Here is a 20470-nt window from a genome sequence, read left to right on the forward strand (position 1 = left end):
CTTTAACTTATAAAAGGACTATTACCAAAAAACAAAGCCTCCTGGTGGCACCAGAAAGTAAGAAAGTGGAAACGGGCTCCCCAGCTGGGCAGGGAGAAAATCTCACCTCATGCTTCATCAGGCATTTCCCCAGGTCTGTGAGCTCTGCCATGGCTGAGGGGGTGACCTCTGTGGCCATCATCTCTTCATCTGTAAGCAAAGAGCAGAACGTTAAGCTCCATCCTTTCAGAACAGACTGTCCTGTCCTGACAGAAGGCCGCAGAGTAAAGGAATGGTGAGTGTCCTGGGCTGACTGGAGGTAGAGTGGTACCTCATGAGATGGTGGAGAAGCCACGGCAGGGCTAGAGAGACATCTAGCTGTACATTTGCAAAACAGAGGACTTTCTGGATAGTTACTTTAAAAGCTGCAGCAAATGCTGAGGATCTTTTGTTGTTGAATAAATATTTAAGCACACACTGCAGCGGTGCTGATTTAGTTACTGGGGATGTAACAGGAAAAAGACAAAGTCCCTTTTCCCTGTTGGGAGTTAAATTCTAGTGAGGGTGACAAGTAATAAATGAATATATAAATAAAACAATGTCAGGTAGCACTCAGGCTGTGAAGAATGAATGCACAAGAAGAATCTAGAGTGGCCTGCGCTGCTACTTTTGATAAGCTGTTCATGGATGGCCTCTCAGAGGTGACCTCTGAGCAGAGACCTGAATAAAAATCAAGGAGCAGGCCACGTATGCAGTTGGGAAAACGTCGTCCAGACAGAGGAAACACCCTATGCAGATGCTCTGAGGTGGGGCTGGGCTGGAGGAACAGAGCAGGGGAGCCAGCACAGATGAAAGCCATGTAGACATCTCCACGCCTTAGCCAGACTGCTAGAAACAGTTTCTGTAGGAGCTGACCTGGTTACAGAAGTAACAATTTTGGGAGTTTAACGGCCCAGTTCTAAGAGGTGCAGCAGGCTCACTCACCATCTCCATCTGCAGCGGGGGCAGCACCATGGTCAGCACTTTTCTTTGAAACACAGCACACAGCTGAAGCGAGAAAGCACGGTTACTGGGCTAATTAGCACTAGAGCTCAGGCCAGTGGATCCCAAACTGTCTCGGGGGAGGTGGGGAGCGGGGAGGGTAGGATACTTTCCAGGCACAAAATCAGCTTCACCAATAGAAACAGAGGCATTTGACCAGACTCTGTTCTGGTCCCTCTTCAAGTTCAATTAATTGGAGGGAAATTACAGAATTATCTGAGAGTAAATGACCAGCAGAGGATGCTTGATATGTAATTTTCTACTTTGGATCTCAAGTGAACCAACCAAAGCATAAAGAAATATAACCACCTTCATGTCTAAGAATTAACTTTCCCTATTTTGACAAAGCTAGGAAGTTATTCCTACTATTAATCCAAATTCCTCCTGCTCTTTTAGGCGATTTCTTCATATTCCGGCCTTAGTCTGTACAGCTGTAACTCAGTTCACAATTCATAAAATGTTCTCAGGCTGACTTAAGGACTACCTAGTTTCCGTCTGTTAACTGTTTCTTATCAATCTGTCAGTGTTACTGCAAACATGTTGGGTGAGTGACCACTTTTTTTTCCCTCAGAAAAAGGCTTCTCTTCTACCCCTGGTTCTCCCACATGCCACTTACTGATTAGGTCCATGACTTCTCGGGTTAACATCCTCACCAGTTGTTCTTCCAGCATCTCTTGAGACTCTGGGTTTTCTTCTGTTGTCTCATCTTCTCCACTGCAGAACACCAGGGGCCAAGTTGCATGGGCGTGCAAAAGCAGCAGTGACCCTCACCAGACCCGTGGTGCCCACCGCCTTCTGGTCTACATTCCACTCAAAGTCAGAAATGGGCAGCAATGATCCACTGAGAAGCATTATTACTTGTAACTGTATTTAGTTGGCTTGAGGTACTGGATCACAATCCAAAGTAGGTGAGAATGTTTCAGCATTCTCCTAAGGAGCCGCAGGTGCCCTCTGAAGGCTTGAGTTGAGTCTGCCTAATGGTCACAGACAAGCCATCTTCCACCTGAGCACGACTGTAACCCACTGCTGTTCCAGCTTGGGATGGCAGAACCCTCCTCTGCCCTGTCCACCATCTCCCACCCAGACCTGGCTGCTGGCTCATCCACCCAGGAGGGGAGAGACTCCCTTACCATAGCAGGCTCCTCTGGTTGATGACTTGCCATTTTTGGGAAAGCCTCTGGGAAAACAAAGAGGAATTAAGTGCTACAACTAGGGAGAGGGTTGGAACAAATATCTAAGGGCCACTTCATGATTAGAATTAGCCAAGGATGAGTCCAGGAAACCATGACAGAGCCTTGGGAGACACCATAAGGTTAAAAAACCAGATACAGTTTCTGTAGCCTCTCCCACACCCACGATGAGGGCAGCATGTCCAACACTTCTTTGCTTGGAAAGGATCAGTAACACTTTAGAATTCCTGGGTTTCTCCACCCAGGAGAACATCTGTTCTCCACCCAGCTGGTCCCCCTGCTTAATTCCAGAGTCAGGGAAACAGACCCAGGAAAGGCGCTCCCCTGGTCACCTCCTCAGTTAACAGCAGGTTAAGAGCAGAATCTGAGTCTGCAGGTGCTCTGTAGGCAGCTGAACCGGTTTGGTTCTCAGGAAGCCATGCAGCCAGCCCGGCAGGGAGGAGACAACACTTCAGGAGCCCTTGACTTGTGAGACTCAAGAGGGGCCACCCACTCTAAAAGTCCTCTTTGCTACCCTCTCCTGACGGCTCTCTTACCATGTGGAGGTAGGTGAAAAGAGGTCCAAGGATGGGAGACACCAGGGCTTCATAGTGCTCCGGGGGGCAGAAGAGCACCAGAGGCTTCACAAAGACCCATGCCGCAGCACGTTAAGAAGCTGTAGCACACGAGCACCCCACCCCCCGGCTGGGCCCCTGGGCAGTCAGCCCCCAGACAGGCCAGCAACACCCTGTGTCGACAGGCAAAAATCCAGCTTTTCCCAAAAATCCTAAGCTGTATGGGTACTCAGTCACTTGTATTTTTAGTTTAACTGTCCTTTCTGCCAGCTACAAATTATGGGCACTGGGTTGCCTTAAAGTAAGAGGGAAAAAGTAGGAGACACCCTTGTCGTAAACCCTCCTCCAAGCTTCTCCTTAGAGTGTAACTTCAGGGAAGAAGGATACTCCCCAAACAAAAGTCTGAGAATGCGGTATGAGAGCGTCTGACAAAGCGCAGGAAAGGGATAAAAGCTTCATCTTTCATCCTGCCAAGAAACGGGATGGTAAAGATTTACCCCTAAGGAGAAAGAGCTCGCAAGCCCCCGGGGCTGCTCTCATGCTTCTGCTATTTATGTCAATCTTCTTGTCCTGTGAGTGTGGTTACTCCACACCGAGAGGACTTTGGAAAGGATATGAAGCATGGGTCTGAGCCGGTAGTCAGGAATGTTGTTCAGGTTGACGAAGGCAGAGCTGAGGAGCTGCGTGGCCAGGTGCTCCACGGTGTAGAAGTCCTGCTGCATGGAAGGGCCTGCCTTCCCCAGGATATGGAAACTGGAAGGGAAAAATCACACGCAGTGACAAATCCATTATCTCTTATCACCAGCCTTGACTGCCCCAGGAATTTCTGGTCTATAAGAAGACTTCTCCGCCTGAAGAGCAACTCTGTTTACTCAAGCTTAATCCGTATGCTTCAAAGATAATTAGTCTACGAAGAGTGAAAATAGCCCCCCTACACACACACACACTTTTAAGGAAACTTGATAGCAAATTCAACATCTTTTAAAAGACAAGCTGGTACCAAAGATCAACAGTAGCCTTTCACTGCTTCATAACTAACACGGATTTACAATGGAGAATCTTTTGTTAGGTGGCTGATTAGAGCACTGAGTTAGTGAGGCCGATGCCCTGGGGCTGTCTGTGTACAGAAGGGCTGGTTACCTCCCCATCCCACATCCAGAAGACAAAATCTGGCTGGCCACCAACCAGTGTCCCATGAAAACTAGGCTATGAGTAGTGAGGGGTCTGAGAAAATGCACCTCCATCACTATCTTCTACTTTGGTCTCATTTTATGCACTGGAAACAGGCTGAGGGTTGAAGTATCAAGTCATGGCCAGGACTGAGTCAAGTGGGACAATTATAACAAAGCAAATGTAGGAAAGCAGCCTGTTCATTTTGATTTGACTAATTAGAATCATTAGTTCCTGTCAAATTCTTTCTTCTTATCACCTGTACACTAGAATTCTAGATCAGAAGTCCACCCTATGGCCATCCCTATACAGTGCATGTCTAGAAGGAGAATACGGAGCGGGAGCACTGAATCCTTACCAGTTTTCATAGAGGGTGCAGAAGAAACGCTGCATTCTTTCCAAGACCGTTTTGTAGACAGGAGAGTCATTCAGTTCCAAGAGAGGCTGAGGTAATCCTACAAAGACAGGTCAGGAACCTGCTGCCAAGGGTCTCAAACTGCCAACACCCACCAGCAGGCAGATGTGGTTTTGGGGGCAGGGATTGGGAGGGAGGGCTATAAATGCAAAGCAGCTGACCAAGTCTTCTACCAACTGGAGGTGCTAAGAGCCTCCCTAAAGGTGATTGTTACTATGTCTTCACAGCTACTTAAGTGTCCAGGACTTCAGACTACAGCTGAGTACTCCAACTTTTGCCTGGGTTTCTCCAGATGGAACTTGAACCGAAACACACAATGACAGCCCCAAATAATCGCTCCATAACGCTCTAGGGATGCTTGCCTTCCTTTTTATGTCATAGAACGTCTTTTCCAAGCAAAATTTTATGCAAAAGCCCAAGATGTATAGCAGGTCAAAATGAAAACCACTTACCTCAGTATAACAATTGCCTTAAAAGACCTATACTTCTGGTCAGAGGCAGTTCTGCTTCAAGCTTGCTCATGGCTGAAGCTGCCAGAGGGAACTGCTTGTGCATTCTAATATGTTTTCGTTGGTCATTTTTACTAGTATCTGCAACATGGAACTTAAGTGTAGTGGTGCCAAGGAAGTGTCCCAGGAACATTTAGGCCAAGACAGACATGAGCTCTGGAAGGGCAAACTAACACCCTTCCTTTTATTAACATCATAGCTGGGGCACGCTCACTAGACTGCTTCATCGTAGTCAGGCCCAGGCGGGAGTTATAGGCGGGGTGAAGAAACCCTGTTGGTGCTGGGTAGTGAGCTGGCATGAAGTGTCAGAGACACAAGGTCAGACAACTCTGGGCGTCTCTAGCTCTAACCTCTAACCAACTGCCTTGCTGTGTGTGTTCTAGCACACAACTCACCCTCTCTGTTCCCTGGACACATCAAGCTCTTTGCTGTGTGCCCAGGGGTCCTGTACCCGCCATTCTGTCTGCTCAGCACCTCCTTTTGCCCCCAGCCTGGTGAGCCCCTGCTCATCCTCCAAGTCTCCACTGGGAGGCAATCTTCTGACTCCTCTCCAAGACTGGGTCAGGTTTCTCAATAAACACTCTCACAGTCACTTTCCTTCACAGCACATGTCAGTTATGATTGTGTAGTATTTGCTAACAGGAAAAATGAGTTAAAGCAGCAGTCTGATCAGGGTAAAAATTGGGAAACCTGGCTTAGAGACTATTCCTTTAAAAAAACATTGATAATATATATATAACATTTTACTGACTAAAGCTATTTAAGCTTAATTGTCTTAATACTTTCCTGCCCCCCTACCATATACAAAAGGCAGGAGAGTATGCTCATAACTTTTAGGTCAAAGACTTATGGTTTGTTTATAATCTAAAGGCTCTAACACACACCACCAGCTGGCAGCTAAAGTGGAGGAGGGGTTACCATGGAGGGTGGCGTGTGTGAGCTTCGGGAGACCTCTGTGGGCTAAGACGATGAAGTAAACGCACCTGTTCTTAGAGCCTGCAGGACTCCAAGTATGCATTCCTGAACAAACAGGAGTTCAAGGTAGTGCCAGGTGAAGAGAAGGTGACACAAGGCATACTGAAGCTGCATTAGGGGTAAGGCGAACTTAAGGGAAAAAATGGTTACATTTCTTACCTAAAATAGCAGATTTTTCCGCTTCAAGCATATCCAGAGCCCTTGTGAAAGGTTCTGCCATTTTGGCTAGCATTTCTGGTGCATATAAAGTATTGTGAGTTCTGAAAGAAACAAGAGTGCTACGTGACCTTTTCCCAGTCTGCTGCAGAAGGAAGGAATGGGTCAGTGATACCGCACTTCCACACGGACATCTCCCTGTCAACACTATTCTTGGCAGGAGAATTTAAATGTCTCCCTGGAAAAGGGGATAGACTTGACGCTAGTAGATTTATCCCTAGCACATACAACACCTAACAGCAATCAACCACAAGGAGTGAATCCTCAGAGAGCTGGACAACATCACAGTCTAAAGCTAGAAAGCAAAATTTTTCCAAACTGGAAACAATGCCTGGGCACTCTGTTTTCTGACTGGTAGCAATAGAGGATGCAATGTCAGAGGCAGTGTGGCTTCACAGGCAGGAACACACAGCAGGCAGGAATATGCCCCCATTTTTAGGATATGAGTGTGGATGGACCCTGCAATAGCCCCTAAAGGCACATCTGCAATCCCCAATACGTGCACCTGCTCCTAACCAGAATGACTGACTGAGCATTTACTGGCTCTGTATGACTATGGACCTGATCTACCCGCCTTCCACAGGGGTCCTCCTGCCCACAGCAATGGCACCAGTGAGCAACCTATAGCCAGAGAGCGTAACTACCTATTTTTCTTTTAAAAGTTAATTGTAAGCCATTTCAAACATAGAAAATTACAGAATATAACAGACCAGCAAGGTTAAATATTTAGATGCACACTGAAGAGATCAATTTAGAACACGCTCATTAAACAAAACCCAAAAACAAAACACCTCAATAATGTTTGTTAAATGTAACCACGTACACTCGTTAATACACTAGTTTAAACTGCCTTTTTGTGACTGGCTTATTTCACTTAGCATACAGTCATGGTTCACCCACGTAGCATAATGCAGAAACTCCTTCCTTTCAATGGCCGAATGATACTCCGTTGTATAGCCCACATTTCACTTATCCATTGACAAACACTCTTGGTTGCTTCCACATTTTAGCTATTATGAATAACGCTGCTATGAACTTGGTACATAAATATCTCCTCAAGACCCACTGTCAGTTCTTTTGAGTATATACCTAGAGCTGGAATTGCTCCTTAATGTGATAATTCTATCTTTAATTTTTTGAGGAACTGCCAAACTGTTTTCCACAGTGTCTGTACCATTTTACATTCCCACCAATGGTGTACAAGAGTTCCAATTTTTCCACACCATCCTCAACACTTATTTTACGATTTTTCGATAGCTGCCATCCTAATGGGGGTGAGGTGGTTTCTTTCCTGCCGTTTTTGATTTGCATCTCCCTAATGACTCGTGATGTTCAGCATGTTTCCCTGTGCTTACTGGCCATTTGGAGAACTGTCTATTCAAGTCCTTTGCCCATTTTTGAATTGGACTGTTTTTTTGTTGTTGAGTTTTGGAAGTTTCTATATATCCTGAATATTAATTCTTGTCAGATATATGACTTGCAAATATTTTCCCCATTCTGTGGGTTGCCTTTTTTACTCTATGGAGAGTACCTTTTGATGCACAAAATTTAAAAAATTTCCACAAAATTCAGTTTGCCTATTTTTTCTTTTGTTACCTATGCCTTTGGTGTCATCTAGAAATCACTGCCAAATCCAATGTTGTGAAGCTTTTGTTCTGTGATTTCTTCTAAGAGTTAATGTTTTTGGTCTTACATCGAAATCCTTGACCCATTGTGAGTTAATTTTTGTATACGATGTTAGGTAAAGGTCCATCTTCATTCTATTGCATGTGAGTATCTAGTCTTCCCATTTGTTGAAAAGACTGTCCTTTCCCCATTGAATGATCTTGGCACCCTGCTCAGAAGTCTTATGACCATATATATGAAGGTATATTTCTAGACTGTCTACTCTATTCCACTGATCTATATGCCTGTCTTTGTATCAACATCACATTGTTTTAGTTACTGTCGCTTTGCAGTAAGTTTTGAAATCAGAAAGTGGGAGTCCTCCAGTTTGTTTTTTAAAATTGTTTTGAGTATTCAGGTTCCCCTGAGATTCCACAGAATCTGCAGAACACTTTGGGTAGTAGTGACATTTTAATAATATTAAGTCTTCCAATATGTGAATATGGGCTGTGTTCCATTTATTTAATTTGTCTTTAATTTCTTTAAGCCATGTTTTGTAGTTTTTATTGTGTAAGTCTCTCACCTCCTTGGATTACTTAATTCCTAAGCATTTAATTCTTTTTTAATGCTACTTTAAATTAAACTGTTTTTGTAATTTCCTTTTCAGATTACTAATTTTTTGTGTATAGAAATGCAACTGATTTGTGTGTGTGTGATTTATATTCTGCTACTTTGCTGAATTCATGTATTAATTCTAAGAGCTTATTTGTGGAGTCTTCAGGGTTTTTCTACATATAAGATCATACCAGCTGCAAATATAATTTTACCTCCTTTCTAATTTGGATGCCTTTTATTTCTTTTTCTTCCCTAACTGCTCTGGCTAGAACTTCCAGTATTATGTTGAACATTAGTAGTGAAAGCAGGCATCCTTGCCTTGTTCCTGATCTTAGGGGAAAAACTGTCACCACTGACTATAAAGGTTTTTAGGGGGGAGGTAATTAGGTTTGCTTGTTTGTTTGTTTATTTTAATGGAGGTACTGGGGATTGAACCCAGGACCTAGTGCATGGTAAGCACACACTCTACCCTCCTCCCTTGCTGTGATTTTTAAAACACACAGCTTATATTACATTGAGGTAGTTGCCTTCTATTCCTATTTTGTTGAGTGTTTTTATCATGAAATGGTGTTGAAGTCTGTCAAATGCTGTCAGATGGTTATGTATTTTCCCCCTTCCTTTTGTTGATGTGATGTACTACAATGATCAATTTTTGTATGTTGCACCATCCTTGCATTCCAGGAATAAATCCCACTTGGTTATGGTGTATAATTCTTTTAATACATTGCTGAATTGCTAGTGTTGTTGAGGAATTTTGCATCAATGTTCAAATAGGACGTTGGTCTGTAGTTTTCTTGTAGTGTCATTGTGTGGCTTTGAATCAGGGTTACGGTGGCCTCATAGAATGAGTTAGGAAGTGTTCCCTCCCCTTCAATTTTTTGGGAAAATTTTGAGAAAGATTAGCATAAACAGGGAGGCCTACAAGCCCTAGTAATTTCCAGTTCCTGAAATATCACCTTGCAAACAAGAGCTCTGTGCTTCCACATTAAGAGGAACTAGTTATTGCTTGGCAAAGAAAAAGACAATCAGATAATAAAAGTTTTAAGTTCTGTACGATCTGTACCCATCTGAAATATTCTTAGTATCACCGACTAAGAGTGTAACTGCTATGCTAAACAAGACTTCACATGTACAGATTTCAGTACAACATACAGAAGATGTATGGAAACAGTGTAACAAATTTCAAGTGAACAGAAAAGCTATCATCACTCTACACATAATGATGACAATGAACCTTTTAGAACCAGAGAATCTGCTCCCCACATCCATCCTCCATTTAACCCATTAAGAATCCTGTCTAGTAGCAATCAAAGGAATGGCACATAAGCTACTTAAAACTTTCTAGCCAGCCAAACTTAAAAAGTGAGAAGTTAAATTAATTATATTTTATTTAACCCAATACATCAAAAAAATCATTTCAACATGTTAGCAACATAAAAACTGATGAGGTATTTTTCAATTCTTTTTTTGTATATTTTACTCTTACAGCTTCAGCTTATCTCAACTCAGACTAGCCATATTTCAAGTGCTCAATAGCAACCACATGTGGTTAGTGGCAACCATACTAGGCAGTGTAGCTTTAATACTTCCTTTGATTATCACTTTCATAAGGAGTTAAAATAGGAGTTTTATAAACACAGGAGTTGTATAGCAAGGTGTTAATACACAAACCGGTGGGAATGTAAATTAGTATACCACTTTAGAAAACTATTTGTTTCTGTCGATGAAAACTGAAAATATACACACCTTATAAACCAGAAATTCTACGCCTACATGTAGGATTCTATTCCTATCTGAGAGAAATTATGTATACACCAAAAGACATTTACAAGAATGTTAACAGCAGCACTACTTGTAATAAAAAAAAAAAAAAAGTTGGAAACTACCCAAAAGTCCATCAGTGCTAAATGGATAAATGAGTTACAGCATATTCACAATGGATACCATACGAGCAATGAGAATAAACAAACTACAACTACATGCAATACCATGGATGATCTCACAAATATAATACTGAGCAAGAGAAGCCAAGACACAAAAGAATACATGCTTCTAATGACATTTATTAAAGCTCAAAAAACCAGGCAAAATGTTAAAAGTCAGAAGCGTGGTTGCCCTGGAGGGGCAGGTAATGACTGGGAAGAGGTGCTGGGTGATGCTGATTAGATGGAGCTGTACACTTCGTCAAAATTCATCTACCCGCACTCAGAATTTGTGTCCTTTTCTTGTGTATATTTGTGCCCTTACATTATATTTAAAGATAAAATCTACTACAAAAACAAGACAAAACTCTAGCAGCTCCAGCTGCACACTACTCAAGGACTCTAACTGCTCCCTGAGCACAGTCAACATTTTTCAAAATACCTTTTGATTGATTTTGGGATTTTCCAAAAGCAATGAACTCAGAAAAATATCAAGATGACAACCATCCTGTCTCCTTGCCCAAGGATGAACCCTGCTTCCAGGTCTAGGTTCTCACCACATATAAAGTCTATGAGTCTGTTGCCATCTGACTTCATTGCTTTCATATTTCTCTAAGCTACACGAGAACCTTTTGCTTTTAAAAACATCAATATGGAAACAAACCTTTCCTTGACTAAATATTTTACTACCCTCTCAACATGCAAGCCATATTTCTTTATTCTTTCCTCCTTTTGAAATCAGAACAAAATATTGTCTATTTCTACAAACACATCCACAGTGACAACTCTTTCAGACACTCCAGTCCTCGAATTTGGTCAACATTAACTTAAAACCTTTGATTCTCAAGCTCGTGGTCCAGGGTTTCTATTGCCAGCAGAGCATCTGAGACATGAGTGATTTGATTTGCCCAGTTGAGACTCTGTTCTTACACCCTGGGCAAGAGGCCAAAAGACAGCAGAACAGGGCTCTAACCTGGTCAGAAACACAGATGTGAAAAGCAATCAAATTTTGCTTTAGCCAGTAAAAACTGATTCTGTCCAAGGCCTCTCTTTTACCGTATAGAACACCCATTCCTGAATCATCAGACAAATATTAAATAATCAACAAGCCTAGACTTGGCCTACTTCTACCACTTGAATATGTTAGCTCACGATTTTGAACAGTGATTCTGAATCTTTAATGTACACACAAACAACCTAGGGATCTTGTTAAAATGCAGATTCTGATTTAGTATGTCTGGGGTGGAACTCTAACTCTGCATTTGAAACAAGCTCTCAGGTGATTACTGCCGGTCTGAGAAGTAAAGACCTAGGACACCGAGGTGCAACATTTATCACGCCTGCCTTCGGCATGTTCAGCCACCAGATGTTTGGTCCATTTGGGATCAGAGTCACTACCGATAAATTCAGATTAGCTCATCTGAATACCTAGCCCAGAGGAGCACCACTACAGAAAGAAACTATCCTGCTCCCAATGAACAATTCCTTTAGTGGCAAAAATTTAGACCAAATAAAACTTAAAGTAAAAGGTAGGACTGAAGTGTAAAGAAGTAAAAGAACACAAAGGTGGCCTCAAATGAGAAAAACCATTTTGAGATTAGCCCCTGTGTGTTCACTTGGAATGCAAGACTTACACAAGTGAGAGCTAATGCTATTTTTAAAAAGGAGAGAACTCCTCTAGAAAGAAACAAAATCCAATCCCTCAGTTACCACCATATGAGCTAAAGAAATACAAATTAAACTTTTAAGATTTTTGGGTAAAAAACTGAAATGTAACAGAAAAAAATTCTGACTCACCTTATAAGGGCAAGCAAATTGTCAAGAAGCTTCAGAATCTGTTCTGTGCAGGGGTTACGGAAGACTGGATTTCCAGTGGGTGTATAACCCACCACAAATCCCCCAGCTTTGGCCTCCTCTAGGTCAGTGGGCCAGCAAGTTCGCTTCACAACACCCAGAATGCTATACACACAAAAGCTCATCTATAGAAAAACATAAAAATGAAAGGTAAACATAAAAGGGGAAGAAAAGACCAAAGATATTTACAAGATTATGGCAAAAGTGAGACAGAGGCCAGAGAAGGAAAAGACCCCCATTCCCTACCACAAATCCCCTCGTTTAAGGTCAAGTCCAAGAGGGAACCTTTCACTGCCACCTTCAGGACCAGTGGTAGGCTCTAGAAGCTTCCCTTTCATGAGGATGTCCTTCCAGTGACCTTCGTGCAGGGCCCCAATTAGAAGGTGGCTTGAACATGCTTCAAAACAGCATTTACTTTGCCAACATCTCATTTTGTTTTTGTGTTGGTCTTGCACCCTCCAGCTTAGGCCTTCATAGATTTTGCCCTAATCCTCACTCACAGTACTTTCAACCACGTGACCACTTGCCAGGTTAGTAAGACTTGCCGTAACGGAGCCGGAAACAATGCTTGTTTGAACAGCAAAGAACTGAAAAAAATTTCAGGTTTGCCAAGTCAGGCCAATATTTAGGATTTGCATGCCAGAGAGCAAAGGCAGGGAGAAGTCGCCCTGCTGACCAAGTTCTGACCGACTTCCTCACTACACCTGCAGTCCTCTGAGCTACTGAGAGATCCTTAAAGTAAAAAAATTGACCTCACAGAAAAGACCACCTGCTCTGCTATGAGAACTCAAGAATTCAAGACTCACAAAGAAAAGAAAGGAGACACTTGAGGAAGTGGAGACTCTCAGATTTCTCACTCAAACAGAAAAAACATAAACTTACAAGAAACTTGATCAATGACAACACCCAACTACCCGTGGCCAATGCAACTTCCCATCCCCAGGACAGGCTTACTCACTCGTGCACGGTTTAAGCCACAGGGATCCTCCAGGCCAGGCTCACAGCTCTTCCGATCTGCACCCACATAGGCTATAAAAGCATCAACATCTGATAGCACTCTGAAGGTTGGCGGGGGAAAGACAAGTTACACCATGATTTTCAGCAAGGACAGTTTCTTCCACAAAAGCTAATAAGCTGTGATTATTTGACCCCCAAAGAGGAGTAGTTACAGTGAGAGGAGTCTAATCATATTAATTGTTGGCTGTCATGTGAAGGTTTATTAAACTTCTCTTCCCACTTCTAAATGTTATCAGCAACGCTTTAAGAATCAAAAAGGACGCAAGCCTGAGAATGCTCTGGAGGCCCAGCTGGGCATCTGTGCAGCTCCCACCGTGCAGGGCCCCTCCTGGCTGCACTCGTTTTACATGTGCTGGTGCTGCACCCAGACACCACAGCAAACGTCAGGCTGTGGCCTCCTGACACATACTCTCCACTTTCACTCATTTCTTCTCCATTCCCACACCTCTGTAGAGCAAGGTGATATTTCCCACAATTCACCCCACAAGACCTTCAGATAGCACTGATAGTGCCATTACACCTCGATATCCTTACACCCCAACCTTGGGCACAGCTGCCGGAACAGAATGGGTACTTAAGTGCAGTGAAGACCAAGGGCACAGGGTCTCCTCTACCTGTGCATGTCTTCAGAAAGCCAGATACCGGCCACGGGTGCCATCAGCTCCTCTAGGAACACCTTCTGACGCTCGTAGTTCTTGAACTGGTTGCTGATGAGAACCAGGGCTTCCATGAGGGCACACTTCTCCATCTGTGTCAGGAGCAGCTCATTGGAGAGGAGCTGCTTCACATGGCTATACAGCATGTCAAAATTGGGCTGCATTTCACAAAGAAAAAAACACCAGAGGTGGCGGAGGTTGGATTTTCAGGGGATGGTGGGTCACTCAAGCAAGGTGAAAAGAGGATAAAGACATCCCCAGGAAAGTCAGGGGCCTGTAAGACTGGCGCTTAGTAATTTAGTTGTAATGCTCTTCTTTTGCCTGAACAAGCAAGGTAACTTGGGCAGAAGGTGGTTCTTTTCTTGAAAATTTGGGTAACTGCACTTTCCCACTCCACAATTGTGAAAACCATCAATTATTTTTTTTTTTTCTACAAGTTCTACAGTATCTTCATGGACAAAGATCAGTTTGTTTTTTATACATCTATATATGGGGGGGGTGGACAGAAAGACAGACAAGTAACTGCTATGTGTTCAGAGAAGAAATTTCGGGTTAATTTGTTACCTAAATTTCTAGTACTAAATTTCTTACAGAAGCCCTCCAAAAAAGATTGGGGTTTGATCTGGCTTCTCTCAATACTGGGCACATCATTTGGCAGTGGTGGTTAAGAACATCACATAGTAAAGAGGTATACACTGACAGGGAAAACTTGGTCACCCATACGGAAGAGAACTACTCATTTTGAGGGAATATATTTGTATTGTTTTGTTTTTAAATTGAAGTATAGTTGATTTGCCAGGTTGTGTTAAATATCTGCATTTTTAACTCCACTAAGTAGGAGAGGAAGACACCAACTCCAGGATACTTATACTAACACTTAACCTAAGCAAATCTAAAGTTCCTAGTTTCCCTTTATGTGAGGTATAATTAGGGATGGGTTTACAGAGAAATATACACAAACTCAGCAGGTCTCAGTGGCTACATGACCAGAGTCCAGGGCTTACCAGCACAAGCTGGGGGTAGTCACGACACATCTTGATGATGGAGGAACAAGCATGTCTCCGCACATTCCTCACCGCCCGGGTCCTTGGAGCCTGGGAAGAGATATTCAGAAATTTGAGGACACATTTAATATGGTTTACAGAAGCTGCAGAGAATCATGTAAATATCTCCTTCAGAGGCAAATTCACAATTTTCACAGCTGTGGGAGTATAATGAAGTGACATTCATAGTCACCATGAATCCACATGCTGTTTACCCTAGAGTATCTCCAGTGAAAAGAACCCCATCATACGACTGTCTCCTGCCTTTCTTAACCCCTTTTGCTTATTAAAAAATCTAGACTAAGTGTCGGGTGTTCATATTTTTATTCTTAAGAAGTTAGAATTTGTAGATTGAATGGTCTTACCTTACTTTCTTCAATGGTTTCAAAAGTGACAGATGAAAATAGCTAAGAGCAAAGAAAAAAGGTCACTCACTCATCAGTGCCAAATGCATAAAGTATTTTTAAATAGTCATAAAGTTTCCAACAAAATTCCCAAAGTGTAAACAAAATAACAAAAATACTTTCAACTGGTGTTACAAAGTTTCAGATGTTCATTTTCTCAGATAACTCTACAAGAGGCTTGAGATGCACAATTTTACCATCAAACATTTTACAAAGATAAAGATCACAGAAACCCAGAACAATCCAGGCCATCACCCAAACACTCAGCCATGGTGACATCCCTCATCTCTCCACTTTTTATTAAAAGTTGAGTGGTCTGCCCTCCCTGATTCCATTTCATAACTTCCCATTTACTCCTTAACCCAATACAATGTGACTGCTGCTCTAGCCACTGCAATGGGATAACACTCCATCAAAGGTCTAATCGAGGAACCCAATGGACATTCTCTAATTCTTAGAGAATTTCTCTGGTAACAAGTGAATTTATCTATATTTTTGAAGTTCTTCTGGCCTTTGTAACACAACATTTTCTCATCTCTCTGGCCATCACTTTCTTCTTTGAGGGCTCCTCCCGCAATGCTGGTGATCCCCAGGGTTCCCTGCCTGAGCCACACGTCTAACTCACATCTCTTCTTTGCTAAGGCTTCACCTCTACTACTTGCATTTCTATGATGGTGATGCCTCAATTTTATCTCATGATTTTCTAACTCTAGACCTTTAACCTCAAATAGCCAATTTATTGTGAGATGTCTCCACTTAAGACACTACACGGTATACTTCCAACCTAGTCTTCCAAAACAGAACTCACTCCTCTTCCTTACTGCCACTCATCTCCAGGGTTTTCACTCAGGTGGTGCTCCACCACCCAGTCACCTCAGCTGCACCCCGACACCTTTCCCAGTCTGATAGCACACTCTGATCCCCTCCTCAGGTATTCTTCTCCTCTTTTTGTGTGCATGTCTGTTAACTGCAGTGCCATGCGGGCACCTGTCCAGGTGCCGTTCTTCCCAGACACAGCAGCACTGGAGGGTAATGCTTTCTCCTAGCATGGTGCCTGCTCCACAATATGTACTGAGTGAATATTTGATAAATGAATAAACAACTGTTGATTAGCTTGTCTCACATACTTACAAAAACAGTTACAAAAATAGTTAGCTTAGAAATGCCAAAATAAAGTTTACAAAGGAGAGGGAGTTTACCTTAGAGAAGACCTGGGGCAGGAACTCTGGTCTGTAAGTGACAAATGGAAAGAGTGCTGAGACGTTAGTGAGGACACAGGACAGGATGAGGGGATCCTTGGTGTCAAAGTTCAGGACCATCTGCAACAGCTCTATTCCGTCATTAACAGGAATTTCCTGTGATACAGACATGAGAAGGAGTTTGACGTGACTGATAACCACTTTCACTAAATTCCCTTTAGACTCTATAAATCTGGTGGCCACATATGTTTTTTAAAAAAATTTATCTTAATTTTTTTGGGGGGAGGAATAATTAGGTTATTTATTTACTTTAATGGAGGTACTGGGGGTTGAACCCAGGACCTTGTACATGCTAACACTGAGCTATACCCTCCCTGGCTACGTATGGTTCTATATATAGCTTTTTAACCCTTACAGTTGTAAGCACTAACCCATGTTATTAAATTTTTCATAAACGCCATTATTAGGGATGCCCTTATTGGGGATGTAGCATTTCCTCTTACTAGAAATTGAACAAACTCAGAATGCCATCATTTCAAACTGGAGTGAATATAAAAGCAGATGAAGTTAATAACTCCGAGACCTAATTTGTTAATATGCCACTTACGAGAAAAAGGACTATATCTCGCTTATCTTCAAGGGACTTAGATTCTACAACTAACCTAGCATACACCAAGATGAATTACCCCAAAATGAGTGATCCAATTATTTTAATCTAATTAACATAGTTAATATAATATATGCTGTTATCCAGTTAATTATATAATTACCTTTAACATTATAACAGAAGGATAATAGGTGACATGAAGTATAGAAAAACAAGATCTACTCAGATTACTCAGGAATATTCTGGTTTATCATAAATTGAAAAGGATGCTTAATGGCAAATACCTCTTAAGATTTTCCAATTCAAGGTCTCCATCACTGTTCTCCCTGTGGTTCATTGCACTATCAGGCTCATCTTATTATCCCCTTAAAATGAACACTAAACATGGTGAGGCTTAGTCAGCAAGACCTAATTTGGGTCCCAGCTCTGCTGTTTATTAGCTACTTGAACTTGAGGATGTCATTTACCCTCTCTGAATCTGTTTCCTCTTCTGTAAGACACACATCCACAGGTTCCTCTATCCCTCCGCCAATTTTAGAAAGACCAAAAATATTATGCAATCAGCATGGGAAACAATTACTTACTTCTTTATCTAGTGTTCGAAACATCTGGTTGATTACACTTTCCAGGAAAAAAGTCATGGCTTCCCACTGTACAAATGAAGGTGAGAAGATGGAGCAGAGCCTGCCTTCTCCAGTTCCAGCTGTAGGAGAACAGGATTTTAAAACACACACAGACACACACACACACTTATCAACACTGTAAGATCACAGAAGACACAGATACAATGGAGCCTTAGAAACCACTAGGTAATTTCACAGTTGAAGGAGCAGGGTAACCTAACCTCTCTCAGCCTGGGAAAAGAAAAGGACAAATAGCAGAGAGGGTCCCTATCCTGCCTCAATCTCTAACAAAGAGCTGTCTGAATGCACCTCTGTAAGCCTGGTCTGCGAAACCCCATTTTGAGCACTGAATGAGAATATAGACATAAGCATTAAAAACAGTGCCTGGCCAATCAGAGGCAGTTGAGAAATACTAATTTATCCCTTCCTCCCCTTTTATAATCTGTTCATGGGAATCTAAATAAGATACCTAAGAATCCTTCCAACATCCTTATATTTTGGATATAAGATACAAAATGCTGCTTCACATCCAGCACTGTCATGACAAGTGCAAGGGCCATGTGTAAAGAACTGTGCCCCCTCCAAGTTCACAAGCATCATCAAAGCCCATCACTTAAACAGCAAGGCCCAGACAAAACGATTTACAAAAAAATTACTTTTCTTGCTTCCATTCAGTGCTCACATTTACTAGCTTCATCCTGGTGCAACATATTTGGGCCTCCACAAACTTATTCAAGTTACGAGATACCAGGGACCCATAGTCAATTGTGAAAACACAAAACTGAATGTTAAATCCCGTGACTATCAAGTCACTAGTGTTCCTTGGTAATTAACCATAAGTGTGGAGATTTTCTAAAGCAGTGACTTACACCCTCTCCTGTTTTATTAATCCTCTTATCCACATGCACTAATAAGATGACAGAAAGAAGATACGGAGTACAGAGAAGTTATCTGGCTTATGCTTTTGGGTCAAGTGGGGTTATTTCGATTTTAAGTGAAGTGGCGTTTCCCAAAGGCTCTGAGGTGCTGAGTGACTTGGGAAGTCCCTGCACTGCTCCCAGTGTGCCTGACTAACAAGTCATTCTTCCTGAGTTTCAGAGTAATGCTATGCAAGAACTTGGTTGAAAAGCTTTAAAAATTAGGTCTAAACGTGAAACTTGTTAAAATGGTGCCTGAAGTAATAAAGTGAACAATAAACAATTGGTTGACTCTGTTAGAAAAGAAAAATGAAGGCAAAACTGATAGGGTCACGGTTTTACCCCAAGATAAAGAGAGTCTGGCATAACTGGTGACAAAATTTGGTGTTATATCCTGCTTTCTCTGCCTTTGTGTGTGTATGAAAAGGCTCCCTCCCCAGGATGGAACTGGGGAGTGGGCAAAGCTGTTTTTGAACACTATTAGTATACTGTTTGGAAATGTGGTTCAGAGGTTTATTTCTATGTACAGTTTTGATAAAATACTTCACTAATGTTCAGGAAAAAACAAAAACAAAAACAAAAACAAAACTTACAGTTCATGGATCCGGTATCAATAGATGTTGAGAGCTGATACTTTAGCCACTCCCCAGCCATCTGGAAGCTAGTCTTGGGATCCAAGCGACATGCTAACCTCATTACCTCTCCTTGTTGGGCCCGAGAGGCTGCCAAGAGAAGGACGTGTATCAATAACCTGCATATAACAGGCACTTAATGTTTATTCATTTATTCATCTCGGGGAAAATGTTCAAAGAAACTGTTTTGCAGACTTGCACTTTGAATCTAACAAATGTTCAGTAAAGCTTCATTAACAAATCTAGAAATTTTCAAAAATAAATTCTCTATAAGGAGTTGACACACCAGCTAGACTCTAAAAGTGGCAAACTAAAAGTGGTCTCCCATTTCTGCTGGCATTAAAAGGAGATGAGGTTGGTACAGATGTAAAATGGTACAGCTGCTGAGGAACAGTCTGGCAGTTCCTCAAAATATTAAATGTGGAATTACCGTATGATCCAGTAATTCCCTTTCTAGGCATATATCCAAGAAAAATAAAAACATGTCCACTCGAAAACTTGTATACACATGTTATGACAGCATTATTCTTAATAGCCAAGAAGTGGGAACAACTCAAATAGCTATCAATTTATCAATGGATGAATAAAATGTGGTATATATCCATACAATGAAATACTATTGGCAATAAAAAGAAATGAATTACTGATACATGCGAGAACACAGATGAATTCTAAAAACATTATGCTAAGAGAAAGAAGGCGTTACCAAAGACAACACATTATATGATTCCATTTATATGAAATGTTCAGAATAGGTGAAACAGAGAAACGGAAAGTGGATTAGTGGTTTCTCAGGGCTGAGAGGGATTTGGGGATTTGGGGAGGACTGCTGATGGGTACAGGGTTTCTTACAGTCATAAAAATGTCCTACCACTGATTGTGGTGGTGGTTGTACAACTCTGAAAACACCAAAAAACCCAGTGAATTGTATGCTCTAAACGAGTGAACTACGCAGTAAATGAATTACCTCTCAATAAAGCTGTTACTAAAGAAAAAAAGGGCAGGGACCAAGGTACAGAACACTTAAAACAGAAATAGGATACATGGGTTTTTCTTCTCTTTTTTAGAAGAACTGCAAAGTAAGATGGTATTTAAATCTAATTAAAAAAAAGAAAAAAATTCTAGTGCCTTACATTCCATTACCATCTCTAACATTAATGTCTAAAAGCTGTGTGTGAGTGTGTATTAGGAGAGAATGCTATGCCTGGAATCAGAGCAAGCCCAGCACCCACTGCCATGTGCCACTGGAGATTAAACAGGCTGCTATCCAGATCTGGGGCTCTTTAATATAGAACCCCAAGCTCTTGCACCGTAACACTAGCTGCCA

The 20470-nt window shown here is 41.9% G+C and overlaps 1 protein-coding gene across 1 annotated transcript in view; it reads right to left on the bottom strand.

The window, feature by feature from the left end:
- Positions 1-20470, bottom strand: part of XPO5 (exportin 5) — a 40532-nt gene that overhangs the window by 3356 nt on the left and 16706 nt on the right. The window contains exons 13-28 of the mRNA XM_010979521.3: positions 19105-19233; positions 17556-17674; positions 16365-16520; positions 15127-15168; positions 14723-14812; positions 13677-13876; positions 13004-13103; positions 11989-12170; positions 5993-6093; positions 4293-4389; positions 3381-3517; positions 2747-2844; positions 2151-2197; positions 1637-1734; positions 964-1026; positions 107-189 (exon numbers count right to left, since the gene is read on the bottom strand). Of these exons, the coding sequence (XP_010977823.2) occupies positions 107-189; positions 964-1026; positions 1637-1734; positions 2151-2197; positions 2747-2844; positions 3381-3517; positions 4293-4389; positions 5993-6093; positions 11989-12170; positions 13004-13103; positions 13677-13876; positions 14723-14812; positions 15127-15168; positions 16365-16520; positions 17556-17674; positions 19105-19233 (1742 nt within the window). The remainder of the gene's footprint in view (positions 1-106; positions 190-963; positions 1027-1636; positions 1735-2150; positions 2198-2746; positions 2845-3380; positions 3518-4292; positions 4390-5992; positions 6094-11988; positions 12171-13003; positions 13104-13676; positions 13877-14722; positions 14813-15126; positions 15169-16364; positions 16521-17555; positions 17675-19104; positions 19234-20470) is intronic.

The sequence above is a fragment of the Camelus dromedarius genome, chromosome 19 (assembly GCF_036321535.1).
Source record: "Camelus dromedarius isolate mCamDro1 chromosome 19, mCamDro1.pat, whole genome shotgun sequence".
Taxonomy (NCBI): domain Eukaryota; kingdom Metazoa; phylum Chordata; class Mammalia; order Artiodactyla; family Camelidae; genus Camelus; species Camelus dromedarius.